Raw genomic sequence first — 26,221 nt, forward strand, 5'->3', positions numbered from 1 at the left:
TTGATGTCACTTGTTAAATCCACTTCAAATCAATCAGTGTAGATGAAGGGGAGGAGACAGGTTAAAGAAGGATTTTTAAGCCTTGAGACATGGATTGTATACGTGTGCCATTCAGAGGGAGAATGGGCAAGACAAATGATTTAAGTGCTTTGAACGGGGGATGGTAATAGGTGCCAGGCGCACCAATTTGTGTCAAGAACTGCAACGCTTCTGGGTTTTTTATGCTCAACAGTTTCCTGAATGTTTCAAGAATGGTCCACCACTCAAAGGACATCTAGCCAACTTGAAACAACTGTGGGAAGCATTGGAGTCAGCTTCGACACCTTGTAGAGTCCATTCCCCAACAAATTGAGGCTGTTCTGAGGGCAAAAGGGAGGGTGTAACTCAATATTAGGAAGGTGGTTAGTTTATATTTCTCTTAAAATTCAGATGAAAATATACATTCAAGGGTTTTTCTTTTTACTAGATGGTTTGGGATGAGTTGGACCGCAAAGTGAAGGAAAAGCAGCCAACAAGAGCTCAGCATATGTGGTAACTCCTTCAAGACTGTTGGAAAAGCATTCCAGGTGAATGTGGTTGAGAGAATGCCAAGAGTGTGCAAAGCTGTCATCAAGGCAAATAGTGGCTATTTAAATCATCTCAAAAATATTTGGATCTGTTTAACACTTTTTTGGTTACTACATGATTCCATATGTGTTATTTCATAGTTTTGATGTCTTCACTATTATCCTACAATGTAGAAAACAGTAAAAATAAAGAAAAATCTTTGAATGAGCAGGTGTTCTAAAACTTTGGACCGGTAGTGTACAACAATCTTATACCCCAGTTTCCTAGCTCAAATTATAGCCAAGAACAGACAGAGCACGCGAGAGAGCGAGCGCGCGCCCGAGAGCGAGAAGAGGCTGCTTCATTTCATTAACTTGCTCATTATTGCAATTTTACATCAGACCTCGATGAGGCAAATTAAATCCCTTCTCGTGTCCTATTCGGTTATGCCAGCGTAGCGACATTCTCAGCAGTGCTCTGTCCTGCTGCTAGCCAGCCTGCTCAGTACACTACAATCAGTCTTGTCCAGCGCTCAGCTAACAGTGCTTAAATTAATTCGGACACAAGAGCAGAGTACAGAGATACAAAGAGAACACCACACGTTCACATGTAGGATTAAGGTAGAAGAATTTAGGGAACTTTCAATAAATTCCCTGGGTTTTTCAGAAATGCTGGTTTGAGGATTCCAGATTTCCTGCTTATTCGCCCCTATTCCGGGAACAACCAACCGGTATTTCAACCCTAGGCAGGATTAAGATTTCAACAAAGTCACCAGGAGAGGACAACCAGAATACCTTTGAGTGTGCACACGCAGACCCCCCCACACGCAGACCCCCCATATACACACAGACCCCCCCCATATTCACACACAAAACCCCCCTACACACACGATTAGTAAAATGTCCCAAAAGTCAAGACCCTGGCCACATTCCGATGGTGCAACATAGTTCACACATTCCAAGTGGTCACCTGTCAGACTGGCTGAGCAACAGTCCAGAGTAGCTTCATAAATCATGACTTTAATTAGTCTACTCCAGGGGGTAACTAGGCAACTAGGTTCAGCTGCAGGCCAATTTTTGTCCGAGCGAATGGTGGGGGGCCGGAAAATAATGAGAATAATTTGTACACTGCAAATTGACCACAACTAAGCCCAAAAAGAGAATGTATATGAAAATCAAATCATTATATACCTCGATTACAATCAAGTCTACGGTATATGATTTATTTTGTGGGAATACTTAGGAACAGACGTCCTAAATTAAACTCATTCTTAACATAATTCCTGTTGCCAATCCCTAGTCTACTCTGTCCCATTACACAACTATATGTCTGGTCAACCAGTCTCCCTCCCTACCTGCCCCATCTCCCAGTTTCCCAGTCTCCCTCCCTGCCCAGTCTCCCTCCCTGCCCAGTCTCCCATTCTCCCTCCCTGCCCAGTCTCCCTCCCTGCCCAGTCTCCCTCCCTGCCCAGTCTCCCTCCCTGCCCAGTCTCCAATTCTCCCTCCCTGCCCAGTCTCCAATTCTCCCTCCCTGCCCAGTCTCCAATTCTCCCTCCCTGCCCAGTCTCCAATTCTCCCTCCCTGCCCAGTCTCCAATTCTCCCTCCCTGCCCAGTCTCCAATTCTCCCTCCCTCCCTGGTTTCCCTTTTCTTGTGGCAACAGGTCACAAATCTTGTTGCTGTGATGGCACACTGTGGAATTTCACCCAGTAGATGAGTTTTATCAAAATTGGGTTTGTTTTCAAATTCTTTGTGGGTCTGTGCAATATTAGGGAAATATGTCTCTCTAATATGGTCATACATTTGGCAGGAGGTTAGGAAGTGCAGCTCAGTTTCCACCTCATTTTGTGGGCAATGTGCGTATCCTTTTAGGTGGTTGTAGAATTTAAGGTCTCTTTTCTGGATTTTGATGATTATCGGCCTAATTCTGCTCTGCATGCATTATTTGGTGTTTTACGTTGTACAAGGGAGATATTTTTGCAGAATTCTGCATGGAGTCTCAATTTGTTTTTTTTTCCCCAGACCTCACAACCATGAAGTTCTATAACTGATTCAAGTATTTTTTGAAGTTCCTAATTGGAATGTCGAATTTTATGTTCCTTTTGATGGCATAGAATGCCCTTCTTGTCTCGTCTCAGGTAACTTCCACAAAGCTGTGAATGAGCTGAGGTGCTGCTGTTTAGGCCGAGGTATGTATAGTTTGTGTGCTCTAGGGCAACAGTGTCTAGATGGAATTTGTATTTGTGGTCCTGTCGACTGGACCTTTTTTGGAACATCATTATTTTTGTCTTACTGAGATTTACTGTCAGGGCCCAGGTCTGACAGAATCTGTGCAGAAGATCTAGGTGCTGCTGTAGGCCCTCCTTGGTTGGTGACAGAAGCACCAGATCATCAGCAAACAGTAGACATTTGACTTCAGATTCTAGTAGGGTGAGGCCGGGTGCTGCAGACTGTTCTAGTGCCCTCGCCAATTTGTTGAAGAGGGTGGGGCTTAAGCTGTATCCCTGTCTCACCCCCCGGCCCTGTGGAAAGAAATGTATTTTTTTTTGCCAATTTTAACCCCACACTTGTTTGTGTACATGGATTTAATCATGTTGTATGTTTTTTCCCCAAACACCACTTTCCATCAATTTTGTATAGCAGACTCTCATGCCAAATTGAGTCAAAGTTTTTTTTTTTATCAACAAAGCATGAGAAGACTTCGCCTTTAGTTTGTTTGTTTGTCCATTAGGGAGTGCAGGGCAATTTGGTAAAAATCCAATTGACATTTGCTCAGTACATTGTTTTCCCTGAGGAAATGTACGAGTCTGCTGTTAATGATAATGCAGACGATTTCCCCAAGGTTGTATATTGATGCATATCCCACGGTAGTTATTGGGGTCAAATTTGTCTCCACTTTTGTGGATTTGGGTGGTCAGTCCTTGGTTCCAAATATTGGGGAAGATGCCAGAGCTAAGGATGATGTTAAAGAGTAAGTATAGCCAATTGGAATTTGTCATTTTTGAGTTGGAGGGTTTATATTTAGTCCTGTAGTTCATTCAAGGTAATTTGAGAATCCTGTGGGTTCTTATAGTCTTTAATAGTTGATTCTAAGATTTGTATTTCATCATGTATGTGTTTTCACTGTTTGTTCTTGTTTAGCGTTTTCCAATTTTTCCTGAAGTGGTTAGATTCAATGGATTGTTCAATTACATTGAGCTGATTTCTGATTTTCTTCGGCTCACTCACTGACGAGTAGGGACCATGGCTACCCCAGTGTGTGTGTGTGTGTGTGTGTGTGTGAGATAGATAGTAGGGACCATGGCTACCCCAGTGTGTGTGTGTGTGTGTGTGTGAGAGAGATAGATAGTAGGGACCATGGCTACCCCAGTGTGGAGTAGGGTTGGTTTATTACCTCTTCTCTCTCCTGATCCTCTTCTCCATCCTCCTCCACCACCACCAGGGTCAGCTTGCTCTTCTTAAAGTCTAGACGGGTGATCTTGGGCCTGTGGGACAGACACATACACTAGTGTTTCAGATACAACAGGTGTAAGATGTTTTCCAGTTGTTCTGTTAAAAAACAAGGATGTGCCTTACAATCTATTGACACAGGGCTTTGTCCATTGGAAAGTGAACGCACCAGCAGAGTTAGGAGCTTAAATGTGTTCTTACCAGAAGAACAGGCCTATCTTGGTCTCTCCCTCAAACACCAGCACTCCAGTGGGAGTCAGTCCTAACTGGTATTCATTACCATCTCGAGCCTGGAGGGGAAAAGAGGACACACCCATTCAGCGCAGTATTCCTGTTTATGTTTGTCATCGTTGTTAAATCGTCACTATGTCGCAGTTGTAAATGAGAACTTGTTCTCAACTGGCCTACCTGGTTAAATAAAGGTGTTCTCAACTGGCCTACCTGGTTAAATAAAGGTGTTCTCAACTGGCCTACCTGGTTAAATAAAGGTGTTCTCAACTGGCCTACCTGGTTAAATAAAAGGTGAAATAAATCAAATAAAAAAAACTAGCGCACTACGTTTCCCTTTTTACAGTCACATCATTTAGCAGACGCTCTTATCCAGAACGACGAACAGTAGTGAGAGCAAACGTCTTCATACCGGTCCCACGTGGGAATCAAACCCACAACCCTGGCGTTGAAAGTGCCATGCTCTACCAGGTGAGAGACACAGGACCAGTACAGCCCGTTCTGTTCTCCTCACCTTGACCATGTGCATGTCCACCCCATACATCTCCAGCCACTTGGCCTTGTTCAGGTAGTTAATCTCTGCCTGCGACGGCATCTGGCCTCTGGGATGGAGCAGAGGGAGAAAATACAGAATACTGGGTTGAACAGGAGATGGGGTGTGTGTGTATGATGTGTGTCTATGTATGCATGTGTATATGATGTGTGTCTCTATGTATGCATGTGGGTGTATCTCTGTGTGTGTGTGTGTGAGAGAGAGAGAGACAAGGTCACATACAAAGAATGCTGACTCTTGAGATGAACCCCGCCGGATGATTCTAAACCTTAAAGGTGACATTAACATCTCACCCATGAGGAAGTCATACAACACAGGAAGCCCATGCATGTGCCCAGGGTTAAAAAACAGACTATGATAATATTGATCCTCACGTAACCTCTGGTCAACCCCGGTCCACACCGACACATGCTTTAAATCAAGTTCTAAAAATAAGTGTACTTAACCCGGCCTGGGAACACCCCCAGCTTGAGTACATCAAGGGTGATCAGATAATATAGGTGTCCTATAGTCCATGGATGACCTGCTGTCTGCTCCCCAAGGAGGGTTTAACTAGGTAGGTGAGTAACCAATTACTGGCACCCAAACGCATGGCCCTAACGCCTGGCCCTAACGCCTGGCCGTAACGCCTGGCCGTAACGCCTGGCCGTAACGCCTGGCCGTAACGCCTGGCCGTAACGCCTGGCCGTAACGCCTGACCGTAACGCCTGACCGTAACCCCTGGCCGTAACCATTGTAACATAAAGGCTGTATAAGATGGGCAATACAACCTCTAGACATGGTAACACTTTACACTAGCTTTCATTAAAACATTACCTTGTAAATGATCTATTGATGGTGATCCCATGAAGTGTTACTCAGACATGTGATATCATTGTTTTACCTGCACTCCTTCCAGGTGTTGAAGATGGCCAGCTCCATGGCCTCCGTCTGCTCTGGCATGAAGCGGAACTCAGACACCATGTCCAGAGCATGCTCCGCAGGGTCACAGTCTCCCAGCTCAGCTGGAACACAACAGGTTACATACGGAGTACTTTAAACCTAACCACAACTCAGACACCCTAACCAACCCCAACCCCATGTCCAGAGCATGCTCCGCAGGGTCAGTCTCCCAGCTCAGCTGGAACACAACCATAGACATGAGTTCTCTGAATCAAATCAAATTTTATTTGTCACATGCGCCAAATATAACAGGTATATAGACCTTACCGTGAAAAGCTTACTTACAAGCCCTTAACCAACAGCGCAGTTCAAGAAATAGATCTCTTCCCTATAGGCTCTCATCATTGATCAGGCCTACCACTGTTTTGTCATCTTAATGATGGTGTTGGTGTCGTGCTTGACAACGCAGTCGTGGGTGAATAGGGAGTACAGGAGGGGACTAAGCACGCACCCCTGAGGGGAACCGGTGTTGAGGATCAGCATGGCAGATGTGTTGTTGCCTACCCTCACCACCTGGGGCCGGTCCGTCAGGACGTCCAGGATCCAGTTGCAGAGGGAGGTGTTTAGTCTCAGGGTCCTTAGCTTAGTGATGAGCTTTGTGGGCACTATGGTGTTGAATGCTGAGGTTACCTTCACATTCTTGGGCACAGGGACTATGGGGGTCTGCTTGAAACATGTTGGTATTACAGACTCAGTCAGGGAGATGTTCAAAATGTCAGTGAAGACACTTGCCAGTTGGTTTGTGCATGCTCTGAATACACGCCATGGTAATCCGTCTGGCCCCACGGCCTTGTGAATGTTGACCTGTTTAAAGGATCTTGCTTACATCAGCTACGGTGAGCGTGATCACACAGCCTCCCGGAAAAGAAGGTGCTCTCATGCATGCTTCAGTGTCATTTGCCTCAAAACGAGCATAAAAATACATTTAGCTCGTCTGGAAGGCTCGCGGCTGGGTTTCCCTTTGTAGTCCATAACATTTTGCAAGCCCTGCCACATCCGATGAATGTCAGATTGAATCCAACTACGCCGGCTCTTAGTCCTGTATTGACGCTTTGCCTATTTGATGGTTCGTCTGAGGGCATAGTGGGATTTCTTATAAGTGTCCGTATTAGTGTCCCGCTCGTTGAAAGAAGCAGCTCTAGCTTTTAGCTCGATGCGGATGTTGCCTGTAATCCATTGCTTCTGGTTGGGATATGTATGTACGGTCATTGTGTGGACGACGTCCTCAATGCACGTATTGATTAAGCCGGGGACTGAGGTGGTATACTCAACGCCTTTGGATGAATCACGGAACATATTCCAGTCTGTGCTAGCAAAACAGTCCTGCAGCGTAGCATCCGTGTCATCGGACCAATTCGGTATTGAGCGAATCACTGGTACTTCCTGCTTTAGTTTTTGCTTGTAGGCAGGAATCAGGAGGATAGAGGTATGGCCAGATTTGCCAAATGGAGGGCGATCGAGAGCTTTGTATGCGTCTCTGTGTGGAGTAAAGGTGGTCTAGAATTTTGGTTCCTCTGGTTGCACGTTGCTGGTAGAAATGAGGTAAAACAGATTTTAATTTGCCTGCATTAAAGTCCCAGGCCACTAGGAGCGCTGCTTCTGGATGAGCATTTTCTTGTTTGCTTATGGCCTTATACAGCTAGCTGAGTGCGGTCTTAGTGCCCGCATCGGTTTGTGGTGGCATATAGACGGCTATGAATAATATAGATGAGAACTTTTGGTAGATAGAGTACCTCATGATAAGCTGTAGACCACACTACCTCAGGTGAGCAATACCTTGTGACTTCTTTAACATTAGACAAATAGACGCACACCCCCTTGCCCCTCGTCTTACCAGACGTAGCTACTCTGTCCTGGCGATTTACACAGAAAACCAGCTAGCTCTATATTATCCGTGTCGTCGTTCAGCCACGACTTGGTGAAACATAAGATGTTACAGTTTTTAAAATGTCCCGTTGGTCTCGACCGTAGATCGATCAGTTTGTTTTCCGGTGATTGCACGTTGGCAAATAGAACCGATGGTAATGGTGATTTACTCACTCGCCTACGAATCCTAACATTCCGACCCTCTCCCATGCTAACTCTCCCATGCTAACTTTCTTCACGCGAATGATGGGGATTTGGACACGTTCTACGGAAAGCAGTATATCCTTAGAGTCAGACTCAATAACGAAAAAAATCTTTGTCCAGTTCGAGGTGAGTAATCGCTGTTCTGATGATGAGGTAGGAGCAACTTTATGTACATAATTACAGGTTACAAACAATGCAGAAAAAACGAACAAAATAGCACAGTTGGTTAGGAACGGCAGGCATCCCGTCCGGCGCCATTATATATCCTTGTTAAGACAATTTGCTATCTGGGGTCTGAGCTTGTTTTGCAATAAAATGAGAACCTGTGGGAATGTATTGTTCTGCCCCCATCATTTTGGTCACTGACTAAGGACCTATAGATAACCTGCTAGCTATTCATTCAATTTGTACATTTTGAATACTCCCTTTAAAAAGGTTGCCCCCCCTTAAATTCCTAAAACCCACTAGGACACTAACATTCAAATACATCCAAATCATATTCAAGCCGAGCAAGAGACCTCCAATGACGCCTCACTCTCCTCCTTCCCTAAATAGCAGCATGTAGATAACGTCTGACTCTGCAGGCTGGGGGATAAACAGGGATGCAGTGTGACTCTGCAGGCTGGGGGATAAACAGAGCTGCAGTGTGACTCTGCAGGCTGGGGGATAAACAGAGCTGCAGTGTGACTCTGCAGGCTGGGGGATAAACAGAGCTGCAGTGTGACTCTGCAGGCTGGGGGATAAACAGAGCTACAGTGTGACTCTGCAGGCTGGGGGATAAACAGAGCTGCAGTGTGACTATGCAGGCTGGGGGATAAATAGAGCTGCAGTGTGACTCTGCAGGCCGGGGGATAAATAGAGCTGCCGTGTGACTCTGCAGGCCGGGGGATAAACAGAGCTGCAGTGTGACTCTGCAGGCTGGGGGATAAATAGAGCTGCCGTGTGACTCTGCAGGCCGGGGGATAAACAGAGCTGCAGTGTGACTATGCAGGCTGGGGGATAAATAGAGCTGCAGTGTGACTCTGCAGGCTGGGGGATAAACAGAGCTGCAGTGTGACTCTGCAGGCTGGGGGATAAATAGGGCGGGCACTATGTTATCTGGGTGGTGGAAGTGAGGAGAGACTCCGTTATCAGTGATGTGCTCCAGGACTATGGACAGACACCCAGTCTGGCTGCCAAACAGAGTGGAATCTAGCTACGGACTGGACGTTCAGATGGTGTTGCATTCCAACCTGAGACATCGTTTGACTCACTGGCCATTTGGCTAGCAGAACAGATTACAGTCTAAAGAGTAAAGAGCTGACCCTAAAAACAGTGTGACCGTTATAAGTGTGACTGTTTTGTTTAGGAAGGGCCATTCTGAGTTCTGGCTAACAATAATTGAGAAAAATAGTGGTTTTGCTGTATGTGAAAAGGGGGTGCGTGGAGGATTTCTATGAAAAGGGGAGGGAGCGAGATTGAGAGAGAGGGAGTGTGAGTGAGAACGAAGGAACGAGGGAGAGGGCTGGATTAGGAGGCATTTGTAGAGAGCTGGGCACTAACGAGCTGGCATTTACCCCACAGAGGAACTAGAAGAGTGGGAGGGAGAGAGAGAGAGGCAGGGGCGATCGCTTCCTTTCAGAACAACCCTGGAGTGCTCATTTACAGTTGAAACACTCAGCAAGGACTGCAGCCTCAGCATTTCTCCAACCCTCTGGAAAGACAGTTCTGGGATGTGGGTACAGGGCTACGTTCCATTTTCCATGAATACTCCACCATGTTAACAGGCTCTGAATACTACTGGGGTGCTGTGGGCTCTCCCTTCTGACAGATTAGATTCCACCCCCTCAGAAAAGTGCAATTCCGTGGATCTCATTCAAGAAGAGTGACAACCACAGCAAGACATTAGACCATCCTAGATCTTACCTTGTAACGAGAAGGCTGCCAGTTCCACTGCTGTGTCCAAAGGGCATTCTAACCTGTGATACGAGGAGGAGTGGACAATATATTATTGTCTGGATGCTGTCGTTTTCAACATGGAGGTACAGTCCGCTCTAGGCAAGGAGACTGTCTGAAGAGATCAGTCACAGCTGTTAGACCAGGGAACTACGGAGGTAATACAGTACACTGGATCTAACAGCCTGTCTCTCTCTCCAGAGCTCACGCTCTCTCACACACACACACTCACAACCCTGTGTTATAGGATCACCACACAGACATAACATGAACACTAATCCCCTGTATCGAAAACAGATACTAATATTCACACTACTTATGGATATAAATAATTCCATTCCCCAACATCAATTGTGTAATCCACTACTGTAGCTAAACCTCGTAGCATCTGTACCATGATGCAACAGAACAGATGTAGCCAAAATTAAATGATGTACTTTAGCCTACAGACATCAAATATGTTAAATATAATGACGCACATGACCACATGAACTATACACTGATCGAATTTACTGTACATCTAATCTACTATAGGAAGAGGACAACTGTTGAGTGAGGAGGGCTACTTACTTGCCACTGAGGAGGTCTTGCTTTAGTTGTAATACAAATAGATATCTGAAGGAACAAAAAAAAAGGTCAAAAGTCCAGATAACTGACCAATCAATCCAATGTTCATCAACATAAATGTTCTAAAAACAACTGGTTGATACTAATAAGACGACGACAAGCTGACCTGGTCAACTCCTCGTGCAGGTTGTTGGGTTCTGAGGAGTAGAACTTAACTCTCATGTGAAGGCAGTATGGAGGTCCGACTGCACAGAGAATTAGGGGAAGAGATAAAGGACAAGAACCCGAGGTGTGAAAGTTGGAATGCCAGTAATGAAATCAATCCATTTCTGGCTGTTACATGACAGCACCAGTTTATCCATCTGTCATCAGTTTATCCAGTCTACGTCTCTACAGCTCTAGGTCTCCATTGGTACAGAAGGAGACAGTAGAAGAAAATATGGGTTGTACATCTCCGGTAACTGTTAGGTAAAGAAGAGATACTTACTTCTGACTTGTTTTTTTATGCTTTTTGTAATGTCAAGCCAATGCTGCGAAAGATGAAAAAGACGTCTGTGAGGCATGAACAACGTAAGAGGTAGAGGCTGGGGTTTAGGAGAGAGAGCTGTGGCAGAGACCTTCAGTCCTCTTTCACACCCCTCTCCCCCACATTGCTCTCTCTCCAGTTCTCCCTCTCTCCCTTCTCCCATAAGAAAAACCCTACATTAGAAAAACAAAAGTACGTAAACTGAACGATGTTATTCAAAATCACTATTCCAGAGAGGAGTTGAGAGTGGATAATTCTAACCAAAACAAACCCCGTCCAAATGTCTAGTCAGAACCAGGGTGGGTTGTAATTGGTTGTCTGTTCTTACCGGTACTTGTGCAGAGTCCATGAAGCGCAGTCCGAAGTAGTCCTTCTCTACGATGTCCAGATGGTACATGACCTGGTCAAACAGCTCCTCACCCTTGGCTTTTTTCTGACAGGACAGAGAGAGGTCAGAGGTCACAACACAGTCATTGGTCTGGAAGCAATGTCAGCAACCTAATCAATCATTCAACAGACAAGACATTTCACTGGGTTCTCTTTAGTATCTTGATAATGAATACCATTTAGCAACAGTTATGGTCAACAACACAAATAGAATGAGCGATTGTAGTGAAGTTTGACTGAGACAACACTGGTGGAAAAGAGAACATATGGATCTGTTTTAGGTGTTTGGTACTCTTCCCTGATATTTAATTCCCCAGACCTGGTGTTGATCTCATTGCCTCTGACTAGAAAACACCAGAAAGAGAGACAAGCACTAAGTAGAACACATTGGCTGGCTCGGCCACGCCACCGGGCCGCCTCGGCCACGCCACCGGGCCGCGGGTTGGCTCGGCCACGCCACCGGGCAGCGGGTTGGCTCGGCCACGCCACCGGGCAGCGGGTTGGCTCGGCCACGCCACCGGGCAGCGGGTTGGCTCGGCCACGCCACCGGGCAGCGGGTTGGCTCGGCCACGCCACCGGGCAGCGGGTTGGCTCAGCCACGCCTGAATGAACAAAGCTTATAGAAGGGGAGAAATCAGCCCTTGTAGTGGATGGGAGAGTTCACGTCATCCTTTAGACTGTTTCTTTCGTGAACACAACGTATTACTCAGAGGAGACACTCCCAAGTGCTCAAACAAGGGTAACTCACCACACTAAAGACAGAGATTAATCATAAACAGTTACCACATGCAGCAAAGCCTGCAACACTATCGCTGAAACCTAACAAGCACATTACCGGTTGTGACACTGTTGTAGACATAGATAAAGCACACAGCCACACACACACACACAAACACCCTGCAGGGGAACAAACATTGACATTAGCAGCGAGGACACATGCCTGCCCTGTCCATCTCTGGTCCAGCATGCTATACAGAGGGTGTGGTCATGATGAGAGGAGAGGGGTGGATGGTGCCATTGCACAGTGTTAGCCCCAGCCTGCTGGATGCTCAAGCAGGCCCCATGAAGTTGGCATAGCTCACAAAGCAGCCTCGCGGCCAGGGACAATAGACACGAAGGAGCCCCGCAGCCAGGGACAATAGACACGAAGGAGCCCCGCAGCCAGGGACAATAGACACGAAGGAGCCCTGCAGCCAGGGACAATAGACACGAAGGAGCCCCGCAGCCAGGGACAATAGACACGAAGGAGCCCCGCAGCCAGGGACAATAGACACGAAGGAGCCATTGTACGCTCCAGTGAACCCCGGGCCTCGCTGCCACACTGTTCACCAGAGGTTTCCAGCCTGCCTGGAGACACAGTTACATGTCTAAGGCTGCTCGATGCATGCACGTCAGAGAGCCACTGGGGCAGGACAGAGGGAGGGGACAAGAAACATGGCAGCCCTCCTCCTAACATAGTCTTAAAGCTCGAGGCTCCCTCATTCAGACTGGAGTCCAGTAGCTGTCCGAGGAGAGGTGAATCATCAGGTTCTCCACTGTGCTGCTTGTCTGAAGAGGGAGGAAACCCTTTGGGTGGGCATACCCAAGCCTTCAACCATCTTGGTAAGGGCAATACACATGCTACGCCACAGTTTCTTTAACAGTTATTCTGGACTGTTGACTAGCACTAAAACCTAACTCATTGTTAAATCAGAATGCATTAGGCCTGTTTAGGTAACAACATCAGTTTCTACTGACCAAGTCAGCTCAAGTCCCCCCATGGTATCCTTACAGTGAAAAGACCTGGACAGTGAACATGCAAAGACTCATTCTAAAATAAGTTGAATCATTCATGTTTTACAAATACCAGCCCTATTGGTCAACATGTTTATTCACTCTGTTTAATCCCACTATTCCTGCTAGTCCCAAGTGTGGCTGCAGCATGCTAGTCAGACATCACACAGAACATGTAAACAAAGGGACAGCCCATTAGACCCGAAGCTGTCTCAGAACACCCACTCCAGGCCTTGACGATTAGAATCACTCAGTGAGTTATTGCCTGGGGAGCCCATCGACAGCCTAAACAGAACATTGGTTAGTGTAAAGGGAAGAAGAACACAAGTTCTGCTTTGCTGTGTAACACTTAAAGGGGGAATTTGCAGTAGGTGGAAACAGCGCCACGGCCGCACCACCACCATTATTGTTGCCGAGCTGACGCCGTGCAGCGTGGTTAAAAAATGCCAGTACACATTGTGCTCTTATATTGTGCGTGCAATGATGTCCGAGGAGGGAAAAACAGTGTTTCGTTGTTTACAGTAACTTATTGGTTGTTGAATATCACAGATGGATGTCATCAGGACTCTTAACGGTAGAGATACACAGCCACAGGGAACACCTTATGTACCTTCCCATGAAAATGAAGAAGCTATTAGAAAACTACCCACTGTTTCTCATGTCTGTAATCAAAAGACTCATTCTGTCCTGCACAGCAGCATGAGAGACAGTACTGATGGGACTGAACAAAGACGGTTCCATCCAAGTTGAGAAACCAGGGGTGCATTCATTATGTCTCGCAACGAAAACCTGTTTAAGAACCAAACAGAGCAGACAGAACAAAATGGAGAGGGACCTACCTGAATTTGTCCAATAGAAACTCTTGTTCTCATTTCAATACTTTTTTCCATTTGTAGTAAACTTTGTTGCAAAACAATTTGCAACAGACGAAACGTTTTGCAACATAATTTGCGTAATGAATACACCCCTGAACTCCAAAAACTCTTCAGACAAACAGTGCACTATTCCATGTTGTAATAAGTCTCCACCAGCAATGCATTCAGAGGCATTGCAAAACAGAATAAACAAATGGAGAAGCACTGTATTATTAAGCAATAAGGCACGAGGGGGCGGCAAGGTAGCCTAGTGGTTAGAGCATTGGACTAGTAACCGAAAGGTTGCAAGTTCAAATCCCAGAGCTGACAAGGTACAAAATCTGTCGTTCTGCCCTTGAACAGGCCTTGAACAGGCCGTCATTGATTTGATTTGATTTGAAATAAGAATTTGTTCTGACTTGCCTAGTTAAATAAAGGTAAAATAAAAAAATATGTCCAATGTACCATGGCTAAGCACTGTTCTTAAGCACGACACAATGCGGAGTGCCTGGATATAGTCGTTAGCCGTGGTATGTTGGACTTATACCACAATCCCCTGAGGTGTCTTAATGCTATTATAAACACAATTAGAACAGTAAAAAAAAACTAAATCTGGTCATAACCGTGGTATACGGTCTGTTATAAACTGGGTGATTCGAATGCTTTTCTAATTACGTCGGTAACCAGTGTATAATAGCAATAATAGCAAAAACCTTGGGTGTTTGTGGTACATGGCCAATACACTCTACCACGGCTAAGGGCTGTATCCAGGGAGACGGACGGCAGGATTAGTGGTTAGAGCGGTTGGACTAAGGACCGGAAGGTTGCAAGTTCAAATCCCCGAGTTGACATCTGTCGTTCTGCCCCTGAACAGGCAGTCATTGAAAATAAGAATTTGTTAACTTGCCTTTTTAAAAGGTAAAAAAAAAAATATATATATATATTTTTTTACCTTTTAAAAAGGCAAGTTAACAAATTCTTATTTTCAATGACTATATATACACACATACATACATTCAGGGCTCGAACCACCAGGTTTATAAATAGACCTATAGCATTACAGTGGAATACCAGAGTGGGATCAAAAGATCAGGTATTCAACTGGATTGACAGCTGGAATGCCTTAGAAATTGAAATAACCCAGAGAAATAAAAGAGGACATTGAGGGACAAGTCTTCCCACTGGAGAAGAGAGACCATTCTAGAGGTCGACCGATTAGGATTTTTCAACGCCGATACCGATTATTGGAGGACCAATAAATTACAACAATAGTGAATGTGTATTATATTAAGTTAAAATAAGTATTCAATCAAATCAATTTATCCTCAAATAAATAATGAAACATGTTCAATTTGGTTTAAATAATGCAAAAACAAAGTGTTGGAGAATAAAGTAAAAGTGCAATATGTGCCATGTAAGAAAGCTAACGTTTAAGTTCCTGCTCAGAACATGAGAACATATGAAAGCTGGTGGTTCCTTTTAACAGGAGTCTTCAATATTCCCAGGTAAGAAGTTTTAGGTTGTAGTTATTATAGGAATTATAGGACTATTTCTCTCTATACCATTTGTATTTCATATCCCTTTAACTATTGGATGTTCTTATAGGCACTTTAGTATTGCCAATGAAGTCATAAACAGCTCAATGCTTGAAGCATTGCGAAGAGCTGCTGGCAAACACACAAAAGTGCTGTTTGAATGAATGCTTACGAGCCTGCTGCTGCCTACCACCGCTCAGTCAGACTGCTCTATCAAATATCAAATCATAAACTTAACATAATAACACACAGAAATACAAGTAGTAGGTCATTAATATGGTAAAATCCAGAAACTATTATTAAGTGAAATACAGAACCGTTCCATATTTTATCAAACGGGTGGCATACATGAGTCTAAATATGCCTGTTACATTGCACAACCTTCAATGTGTCATAACTACGTACAATTCTGGCAAATTAGTTTGCAACAAGCCAGGCAGCCCATATACCCTGACTCTGCGTGCAAGGAACGCAAGAGAAGTGACAATTTCCCTAGTTTAATATTGCCTGCTAACATGAATTTCTTAACTAAATATGCAGGTTTAAAAATATACTTCTATGTATTGATTTTAGGAAAGCTTTGATGTTTCTGGTTAAGTACATTTGTGCAACGATTATGCTTTCTTCGCAAATGCGCTTTGGTTAAATCATCCCCCGTTTGGCAAAGTTGGCTGTCTTTGTTAGGAAGAAATAGTCTTCACAGTTCACAACGAGCCAGGTGGCCCAAACTGCTGCATATACCCCGACTCTGTTGCACAGATTGCAAGAGAAGTGACACAACTTCCCTAGTTAAAATAAATTAATGTTAGCAGGCAATATTAACTAAATATGCAGGTTTAAAAATATATACTTGTGTATTGTTTTTAAGAAAGGCATTGATGTTTATGGTTAGGTACACATTGGTGCAACTACAGTGCTTTTTTCACATGCGCTTGTTAAATCACCCATTTGGCAAAGTAGGCTGTGATTCAATGAAAAATTAAACAGGCACCACATCGATTATATGCAACGCAGGACAAGCTAGATAAACTAGTAATATCAACCATGTGTAGTTAACTAGTGATTATGTTAAGATTAACATAAGTTAATAAGTTTGATGCTAGCTAGCACCTTACCTTGGCTCCTTAATGCACTCGCAGTCAGCCTGCCACGCAGTCTCCTCGTGGAGTGCAATGTAATCGGCCATTGATTAGTGTCCAAAAATGCTGATTACCGATTGCTATGAAAACTTTAAAAATCGGCCATTACGATGAAATCGGTCAACCTCTACACCATTCACTTGGCTCCTGGTTGTGGGTAGGTCATAGGGTTGGGCAATATGGCTTAAAAATGTAAATAAAGTTTTTCCAACTTCCATTCACGAGATAGACGCAGAGCTGAGTGCCTAAATAAAGCATTTAGCTGTGGTATATTAGCCATATACTACAAACCCCCGAGGTGCCTTATTGCTATTAAAAACTGGTTACCAATGTAATTAGAGCAGTACAAATAAAATGTTTTGTCATAACGGTGGTATACGGTCTGATATACCACAGCTGTCAGCCAATCAGCATTCAGGGCTCGAACCACCCAGTTCTCTCTCACACAAGTACCAGTCAAAAGTTCACACACCAACTCATTCCAGGGTTTTTCTTTATTTGTATTATTTTCTACATTGTAGAATAATAGTGAAGACATCAAAACTATGAAATAACACATATGGAATCATGTAGTACCCAAAAAAAGTGTTAAATCAAAATATATTTTAGATTCTTCAAAGTAGCCACCCTTTGATGACAGCTTTGCACACTCTTGGCATTCTCTCAACCAGCTTCATGAGGTAGTCACCTAGAACACATTTCAATTAACAGGTGTGCCTTGTTAAAAGTTAATTTGTGGAATTTTTTCCTTCTTAATAGGTTTCAGCAAATCAGTTGTGTTGTGACAAGGTAAGGGTGGTACACAGAATATAGCCCTATTTAGTAAAAGATGAAGTCCATATTATGGCAAGAACAGCTCAAATGAGCAAAGAGGTCAGTCAATCCAGAACATTTCAAGACCTTTTATAGTTTCTTCAAGTGCAGCCGCAAAAACCATCAAGAGCTATGATGAAACTGGCTCTCATGAGGACCGCCACAGGAAAGGAAGACCCAGAGTTAAGTTCATTAGAGTTACCAGACTCAGAAATTGCAGCCCAAATAAATGCTTAGAGTTCAAGTAACAGACATCTCAACATCAACTGTTCAGAGGAGACAGTGTGAATCAGGCCTTCATGGTTGAATTGCTACAAAGAAACCACTACTAAAGGACACCCATAACAAGAAGAGACTTGCTTGGGCCAAGAAACATAAGCAATGGACATTAGACTAAGGGTGTAACGTAAAGAATGTGGATAAATAAGCCCCACTTATAAATTAATTTTATTATCAAAATAGTTTAACCTGCTTTTTTGCAATAATCACTTATCTGGTTTTCAAGGTAGTCTATGAAAATTCCCTTTTTGTTAAAAATGTAACCATACCCAGGCATATAATGCACATTCACTAATAATGACCAACTTCCTGTAGCAGGCATTATAGAAAATGAACACAGGTCTCAAACAATGTCTCAAGCACAAGCCCACATGCTAGTGGGTAGCCATCTAATCTATAGATTTCAAGTTAGGTCAACTTGGATCAATATTCTAGAAAACAAGGCAGAACAGTTTAATTATGAACACACCCTTCTGTCCGTCTCCAACTGTTTGAACAGCATGCTAGCCTGTCCACTTTGTTCTGATTGTTGAAATCAAGCGGCTTACCTTATTTCTCAGAATGAGAACGAGTTGCCAATTCCTTATATAAAAATTGTGTTTTAAGCTTATTCCACATGGCTAAAACACTGCTGGCCAAAAACTTATACTAGCTGTCTAGTCTGTTTTTTTTTTTTTTATAAATGGTGAAGTGAGAGGTTTCACTCTCCGCAAAATCTGTCCACATTTTTTATTTTTACCTTTATTTAACTAGGCAGAACGACAGATTTGTTTGTACCTTGTCAGCTCGGGGATTTGAACTTGCAACCTTCCGGTTACTGGTCCAATGCTCTAACCACTAGGCTACCCTGCCACCCAATGCGTTTCTATAGGCTTATTTTTGACCTAAACTGCCTTCCGCCTTTGGGACAGCAACTCCCATTGTTAGGGTGGAGACATAAGCATCTCATCATTATATTCAGATCTCTAGTGTAAATGGGAAGGTGCACAGCACAGGAGCGAAGGAGACCAAAGTCCAAAAAGACAACATGAGACAAACACTCATAAAAATTAAAATACCAAAAATACTTGCAATGCAGGCATATGGAACATGGCGCAAAAACATACATACAAATTAATTTGATATATCGCTCAGACCTAGTAGGTCATGTGACCAGGTGTGCTGTAGAGGGGTCATGGAATGAATTACCAGTGATCAACAGCACTCACAACACCACACAGTCATATACATATACACACACTGGCATGCAGGTCTAATGCCAAGACCGGAGAGGAACTCTCTCAGTAACAGCACACTGAGACGAGGGCAATGAGCTAGTAGCTACCATATTCTCCACCTCACCCTGAGAACAGGTCCACAACATGACCAGGATCTCAGAGCAATGGAAGGAGCAGGATCTCAGAGCAATGGAAGGAGCAGGATCTCAGAGCAATGGAAGGAGCAGGATCTCAGAGCAATGGAAAGATCAGGATCTCAGAGCAATGGAAAGATCAGGATCTCAGAGCAATGGAAAGATCAGGATCTCAGAGCAATGGAAAGAGCAGGATCTCAGAGCAATGGAAAGAGCAGGATCTCAGAGCAATGGAAAGAGCAGGATCTCAGAGCAATGGAAGGAGCAGGATCTCAGAGCAATGGAAGGAGCAGGATCTCAGAGCAATGGAAGGAGCAGGATCTCAGAGCAATGGAAGGAGCAGGATCTCAGAGCAATGGAAGGAGCAGGATCTCAGAGCAATGGAAGGAGCAGGATCTCAGAGCAATGGAAAGAGCAGGATCTCAGAGCAATGGAAGGAGCAGGATCTCAGAGCAATGGAAGGAGCAGGATCTCAGAGCAATGGAAGGAGCAGGATCTCAGAGCAATGGAAGGAGCAGGATCTCAGAGCAATGGAAGGAGCAGGATCTCAGAGCAATGGAAGGAGCAGGATCTCAGAGCAATGGAAGGAGCAGGATCTCAGAGCAATGGAAGGAGCAGGATCTCAGAGCAATGGAAAGAGCTGGTCACTAAGTACTATACAGCAGAACCATATGCATGGGAATGGACTGAAACCAGCACCAATGGCACACAGAGAGCATCAGCCTCAGGGCACCTGGCATGACCAAAAACATGTGTCTGCTCTGTCCTTCCATTTAAAATAGCTTTTGAAAGCCTTGTACCAATTATTCACTCGTTTACTTCCTCATGGGGTGTACCTTGACATCAGTTGAAACTCAAACAACAGGTTAGGTATTCAGAATCTTTCCCATTGTGTTGTGTGTAAAGTCTCACCGCTAGGTCCACACTGACGTCTGTGCCGTCCAGCATTGACACACAGCAGGTGATGACAGACTTGGAGTCCCCGGCAGCAGGGATGTGTGTGGTGGCCCGCTGGGCCTCTCTCAACCGGGCCTTGTCAGCATGCTTACGGATGGACTGCCGGCCCAGCGTTCGGCGGAGGAAACTCAGCATGGTTGGGCCTGGTGAACACTACCTGCACATGCGAGAGAAAGCATTAAATGATACAGATCGGTTGAGTTCCTCAATCAGATCGTGATGTTAAAAGCTGGACTGCAGCTTTGTTTGAACTTTTCCCGTTGAAAAGCGATATCACAAGTATACAGTTGAAGTCAGAAGTTTACATACACTTAGGTTGGAGTCATTAAAACTCATTTTATCAACCACTCCACACATTTCTTGTTAACAAACTGTAGTTTTGGCAAGTCGGTTAGGACATCTACTTTGGCAATGACAAGTATTTTTTTCCAACAATTGTTTACATACAGATTATTTCACTATATCAAAATTCAAGTGGGTCAGAAGTTTAAATACACTAAGTTAACTGTGCCTTTAAACAGCTTGGAAAATTCCATAAAACGATGTCATGGCTTTAGAAGCTTCTGATAGGCTAATTGACATAATTTGACTCAATTGGAGGTGTACCTGTGAATGTATTTCAAGGCCTACCTTCAAACTCAGTGCCTTTTTGCTTGACATCATGGGAAAATTAAAAGAAATCAGCCAAGACCTCAGGAAAAAGAATTGTAGACCTCCACAAGTCTGGTTCATCCTTGGGAGCAATTTCCAAACGCCTGAAGGTTCCACGTTCATCTATACAAACAATAGTACGCAAGTATAAACACCATGGGACCACGCAGCCATCATACCGCTCAGGAAGGAGACACGTTCTGTCTCCTAGAGATGAACGTACTTTGGTGTGAAAAGTGCAAATCAATCCCAGAACAACAGCAAAACAAAATTGGATATATTGAAGCAACATCAAGACAACAGTCAGGAAGTTAAAGCTTGGTCGCAAATGGGTCTTCCAAATGGACAATGACACCAAGCATACTTCCAAAGTTGTGGCAAAAAGTCAAGGTATTGGAGTGGCCATCACAAAGCCCTGACCTCAATCCTATAGAACATTTGTGGGCAGAACTGAAAACGTGTGTGTGAGCAAGGAGGCCGAAAAACCTGACTCAGTTACACCATTTCTGTCAGGAGAAATGGGCCACAATTCACCCAACTTATTGTGGAAAGCTTGTGGAAGGCTACCTGAAACGTTTGACCCAAGTTAAACAATTTAAAGGTGATGTTACCAAACACTAATTGAGTGTATGTAAACTTCAGACCCACTGGGAATGTGATGAAAGAAATTAAAAACTGAAATAAATCATTCTCGCTACTATTATTCTGACATTACACATTCTTAAAATAAAGTGGTGATCCTAACTGACTTAAAACAGGTAATTTTTAATCGTATTAAATGTTAGGAATTGTGAAAAACTGAGTTTAAATGTATTTGGCTAAGGTGTATGTAAACTTCCGACTTCAACTGTACACACACTAAAGTACAAAATAGCTATTTTTTTGTTCAGTCTGTTAAATACAGTGACAGAAGCCGCATCAGTATACGTCTGAGGAACACATCAAATATAAAATTGTGTGACTCATATCACAGCAACTAAGTTCTCTTCTCGGCCTATTACTTTTTTACAATGTTATGTAGACTCCCCACAAATAGTTGTTGTTGCTCCAAATGGCTTGGCAATGAAGTTGGGAAGAAACACTAACTTAACTACTGTTAGCAATATGCAGGTTATTCGCCATGACATAACTACATCCAATTGGGCTGAAAAGGTGACAATTTTACATAAACGTTATGGACTGACAATTTGGACTAACGTTACCTATTATTAGTGAAGTTACTGTAGTGAGCTAGTTAACTAGAATGATCTGCCCCAATAAATACCGTATAACGTTACTAGCCTAGCTTTGGGACAAAACATCGTGAGCCTGTGGGACAGACGAACCCATCATGAACGACAGCAACAGGGTTAAAAAGCCGTTACCTATTGTGAGGATGCTGAAGCGACAGATGAAACAAGTCCGACATTCACACTTGCTGCTGTCGCCGATGGCCACTTGTAGATCCGAAAGTCCTATACTATAAGCAATACTCACAAAATACTTGCCGATATCTAAAATAATAACCAAACCACTTGCCTGTTCCACCTTCACAAAGTAAAACTAATACGTGTCCATGGTTGACATGTAGTCTTACTAGCGTTACAATAATTCCTACTCGATACGCGAGACAATTTTCACAAGTCCCAAGAGAAGTGGGAGGTAAAGCACACAATTCCCCTCAGGAAATGACGTCGAAATAAATCCCTAACAAAACTGCGATTTGCATTTAAAGGGACACTTGGGTGTTTCTATAATCATGAAAATGAAATAGTAAAATAAATACGTCCTCCCAACTTCACACTATCATATGGTGTTGTTTCAGATTATGCCCATTTTATCATGCATCAAATCGCATACACATATTTACGTTAGTAGACCTTATTGCGTGTGTAGGAAAAATCGGAGACCAAAGTATAATATACACGGCATTCGGAAAGTATTCAGACCCCTTGACTTTCCACATTGTTACGTTACAGCCCTATTCTAAACTTTTCCTCATCAATCAACACACAATAGCCCATAATGACGAAGTTTCTCCCATTCTTCTCTGCAGATCCTCTCAAGCTCTGTCAGGTTGGATGGGGAGCGTCGCTGCACAGCTATTTTCAGGTCTCTCCAGAGATGTTTGATCAGGTTCAAGTCCGGGCTCTCCTTGAGCCACTGAAGGACATTCAGAGACCTGTTCCAAAGTCACTCCTGCATTGTCTTGGCTGTGTGCTTAGGGTTGTTGTCCTGTTGGATGGTGAACCGTCGCCCTAGACTAAGGTCCTGAGCACTCTGGAGTGGGTTTTCATCAAGGATCTCTGTACTTTGCTCCGTTCTTCTTTCCATCAATCCTGACTAGTCTCACAAGCCCTGCTGCTGAAAAAAAAAATCCCCACCATGGGCAATTAATTTGACCACATGGTTTTTGCTGTTCCATGCACTGTCAACTGTGGGACCTTATTTAGACAGGTTATTCACACACTAGAATACAGTACATACATATGAAGTGGGTGAAACAGTATGTAGACATGATTAAAGTGACCAGTGTTCCATGTCAATGTACTGTACATAGGCAGCAGCTTCCAAAGTGAAGGGTTGAGTAACCGGGTGGTAAGCGCATAGTGACAGTGACTAAAATTCAGGGCAGGGTACTGGGCAGAGGTCAGCTCGTCATGACTATTTAAAAGTCTGATGGACATGAGATTGAAAAACAGCTTCTGTCTCGGTCCCAGCTTTGATGCAACTGTACTGACCTCACCTTCTGGATGGTAGCGAGGTGAACAGGCCGTGGCTCGGGTGGTTGATCTTGATTTTTTTTGGCCTTCCTGTGACACCGGCTGCTGTAGATGTCCTGGAGGACAGGCAGTGTGCTCCCGGTGATGCATTGGGAAGACCGCAGACTGCACCACCCCCTGGAGAGCCCTGCGGTTGCAGACGGTACAGTTGTCGTACCAGGTGGTGATACAGCCCGCAGACGGTACAGTTGTCGTACCAGGTGGTGATACAGCCCGACAGGATGCTCTCAATGGTGCATCTATAAAAGTTTGTGAGGGTCTAAGGGGCCAAGCCAAATTTCTTCAGCCTCCTGAGGTTGAAGAGGCACTGTTGCACCTTCTTTAACCACACTGTCTGTGTGAGTTCCTCAATCTCAATGTTTTTAAACTGCATCATGTCAGTGTAAAACATGTTTTTCTTTTTTCAAAAAGACTAAATATCTACTGCATGATTCCTCTCCATTTAACAACAGCGCCACTTACTGACCATGTTAACGGCCTATTTATTGCCTTACCTCTCTTATCCTACCTCATTTGCACACACTGTATATAGATGTTTCTATTGTGTTATTGACTGTATGTTTGATTATTCCATGTGTAACTCTGTGTTGTTGTATGTGTCGAACTGCTTTGCTTTATCTTGGCCAGGTCGCAGTTGCAAATGAGAACTTGTTCTCAACTAGCCTACCTGGTTAAATAAAGGTGTTCTCAACTTGCCTACCTGGTTAAATAAAGGTGTTCTCAACTGGCCTACCTGGTTAAATAAAGGTGTTCTCAACTGGCCTACCTGGTTAAATAAAGGTGAAATAAAAAATAAAATAAATTAAAATGGCTTCAGTGTGATCTTCATGAATGTGTCATCCATCATATGCCCTAGAAGAAAAAGAAACACACACCTATTTAGGCGAGGTGCTGGCTAGCGGAGTAGAAAACTTGAAAATACTTGCGGCTCTCTCTTATCATCATATGCCCTGCCATGGATATCCAGACCGTACATGTGCACTCCATTCCAACATGCTCAATGCTTAACTTAAAAGCAGACACAAAGCAAACAGGGAAATATGTCTAATTGAGGCTATTGGAACGTGGGAGGTTGATCACCTACAAGTAGAAATGCTATTATTTTAGGCTTCTTACATTTATGCTACTATTTAAATAATCAATGCATCAGTCACACTTCTGAAATGTAGAATTTGGAATACAGTTGTGTGTGTGTGTGCTAAGTAAACATAACATCAATCTACTGTCAAAACATTGCATTGACCTCACTGTTGCAGTGTGGAAAAGCAACGTCATTAATGTACAGTTGAAGATTTCAATTTCGCTTCGATTTTTAAAACACAAGTTCGGCATTCTCTATATAAAAACATTTTAACTCACAAATCATTTTCCCTTTTATTTTAAAGATTTTTTTTTTATATACACACAACATTGTATTTACATGGTCTAGTATATTTACACAACATTAACAAGTGGCACTGTGTAGTTTGGAGTTTTGGTTCCCTACAGGTGTCTTAAAAAACAAATTCAATGATAAATAAAAATTCTACACCACTTTCAGTTTCTGACATACTCAGTAGCGAGCATGGCTACCCAGTCATCTGCAAAGTGCTGTCCATTCTTAAGCAAGAACTGTGGTTTCAGTTTTACAAAAAATACAACTCATCCACCCTCCAATACATACCCCACTTCCCTTCCCTCTTGCTTCCAAACAGAACCCCACAGTACCCTCGAGACGCTATCACAACACACATCTCAATGCTGGACATTCATGATAATTAACATTTGATGATTCTGGAAACCCAAGTCTTGTATGTGGAATTCTGTAGTGTGGACTTTTTGATGCGCCATCATAAAACTCTCAGGCAAAAGAGTGAGTGGGCTCCATGTATGATCAAACATTTAAAAAAATAAAAAATAATAATCAAATGAGGGTTTTGTGGATTCCACACAACGGGCTGATGACCCACCGTAGCGGCCCGTGAGAGAGAATTTACTGTACGGACTTCTGACAGCGTGGACACGTTGGTCACAATGTGCTCACGTCCAATGCACCTGCTATAGATGCATCACAGTCTACTCAGCAGGTCAAGAAGATGGAACTACGGCAAATTAGTTTACAAGAAAGCAGGCTTCAATCCTGGTATCCAATATTGAGCTAGAAATGACGACCAGCTTAAGGTGAAATGGTAGGGGGTTCGCTGATGGTTACACAGACACAGCATCACCAGAGGCAGGGCATAATACATACACACAACAGAAACTGCTAAAGATACACATGCATGCTGCACTCTCTCACCCATACACCCCCCCCCCCAACACACACACTAAAAATACACATGCGTGCTGCACTCTCTCACCCATACACCCCCCCCCCCCCAACACACACTAAAAATACACATGCATGCTGCACTCTCTCACCCATACACCCCCCCCCCCCCCAACACACACACTAAAAATACACATGCGTGCTGCACCTCTTGTTGCGGGATGCTGATAACTCCAATACAAGAGCTGATGACAATGTGAACACAGTTGAACCAGTGTGAAAAGAAGGACACCTCTTGTTGAGGGATGCTGATAACTCCAATACAAGAGCTGATGACAATGTGAACACAGTTGAACCAGTGTGAAAAGAAGGACACCTCTTGTTGAGGGATGCTGATAACTCCAATACAAGAGCTGATGACAATGTGAACACAGTTGAACCAGTGTGAAAAGAAGGACACCTCTTGTTGCGGGATGCTGATAACTCCAATACAAGAGCTGATGACAATGTGAACACAGTTGAACCAGTGTGAAAAGAAGGACACCTCTTGTTGCGGGATGCTGATAACTCCAATACAAGAGCTGATGACAATGTGAACACAGTTGAACCAGTGTGAAAAGAAGGACACCTCTTGTTGCGGGATGCTGATAACTCCAA

At 43.8% G+C, this 26,221-nt stretch overlaps 1 protein-coding gene across 4 annotated transcripts in view; it reads right to left on the minus strand.

The window, feature by feature from the left end:
- Nucleotides 1-22,219, minus strand: part of LOC110501861 (band 4.1-like protein 5) — a 47,895-nt gene extending 25,676 nt beyond the window's left edge. For 2 of the 4 annotated variants that reach the window (XM_036959295.1, XM_036959296.1), the window contains exons 1-11: nt 21,919-22,219; nt 19,859-20,060; nt 11,144-11,248; nt 10,777-10,819; nt 10,456-10,534; nt 10,293-10,337; nt 9,693-9,745; nt 5,659-5,779; nt 4,737-4,824; nt 4,196-4,284; nt 3,939-4,029 (exon numbers count right to left, since the gene is read on the minus strand). In XM_036959295.1, the coding sequence (XP_036815190.1) occupies nt 3,939-4,029; nt 4,196-4,284; nt 4,737-4,824; nt 5,659-5,779; nt 9,693-9,745; nt 10,293-10,337; nt 10,456-10,534; nt 10,777-10,819; nt 11,144-11,248; nt 19,859-20,038 (894 nt within the window). In that variant the 5' untranslated portion in view covers nt 20,039-20,060; nt 21,919-22,219. The remainder of the gene's footprint in view (nt 1-3,938; nt 4,030-4,195; nt 4,285-4,736; nt 4,825-5,658; nt 5,780-9,692; nt 9,746-10,292; nt 10,338-10,455; nt 10,535-10,776; nt 10,820-11,143; nt 11,249-19,858; nt 20,061-21,918) is intronic. The other 2 variants (XM_036959297.1, XM_036959294.1) reach the window with 1 other exon arrangement.
- Nucleotides 22,220-26,221: the final 4,002 nt, after the last annotated feature.

The sequence above is a fragment of the Oncorhynchus mykiss genome, chromosome 22 (genome assembly GCF_013265735.2).
Source record: "Oncorhynchus mykiss isolate Arlee chromosome 22, USDA_OmykA_1.1, whole genome shotgun sequence".
Classification (NCBI taxonomy): Eukaryota; Metazoa; Chordata; class Actinopteri; order Salmoniformes; family Salmonidae; genus Oncorhynchus; species Oncorhynchus mykiss.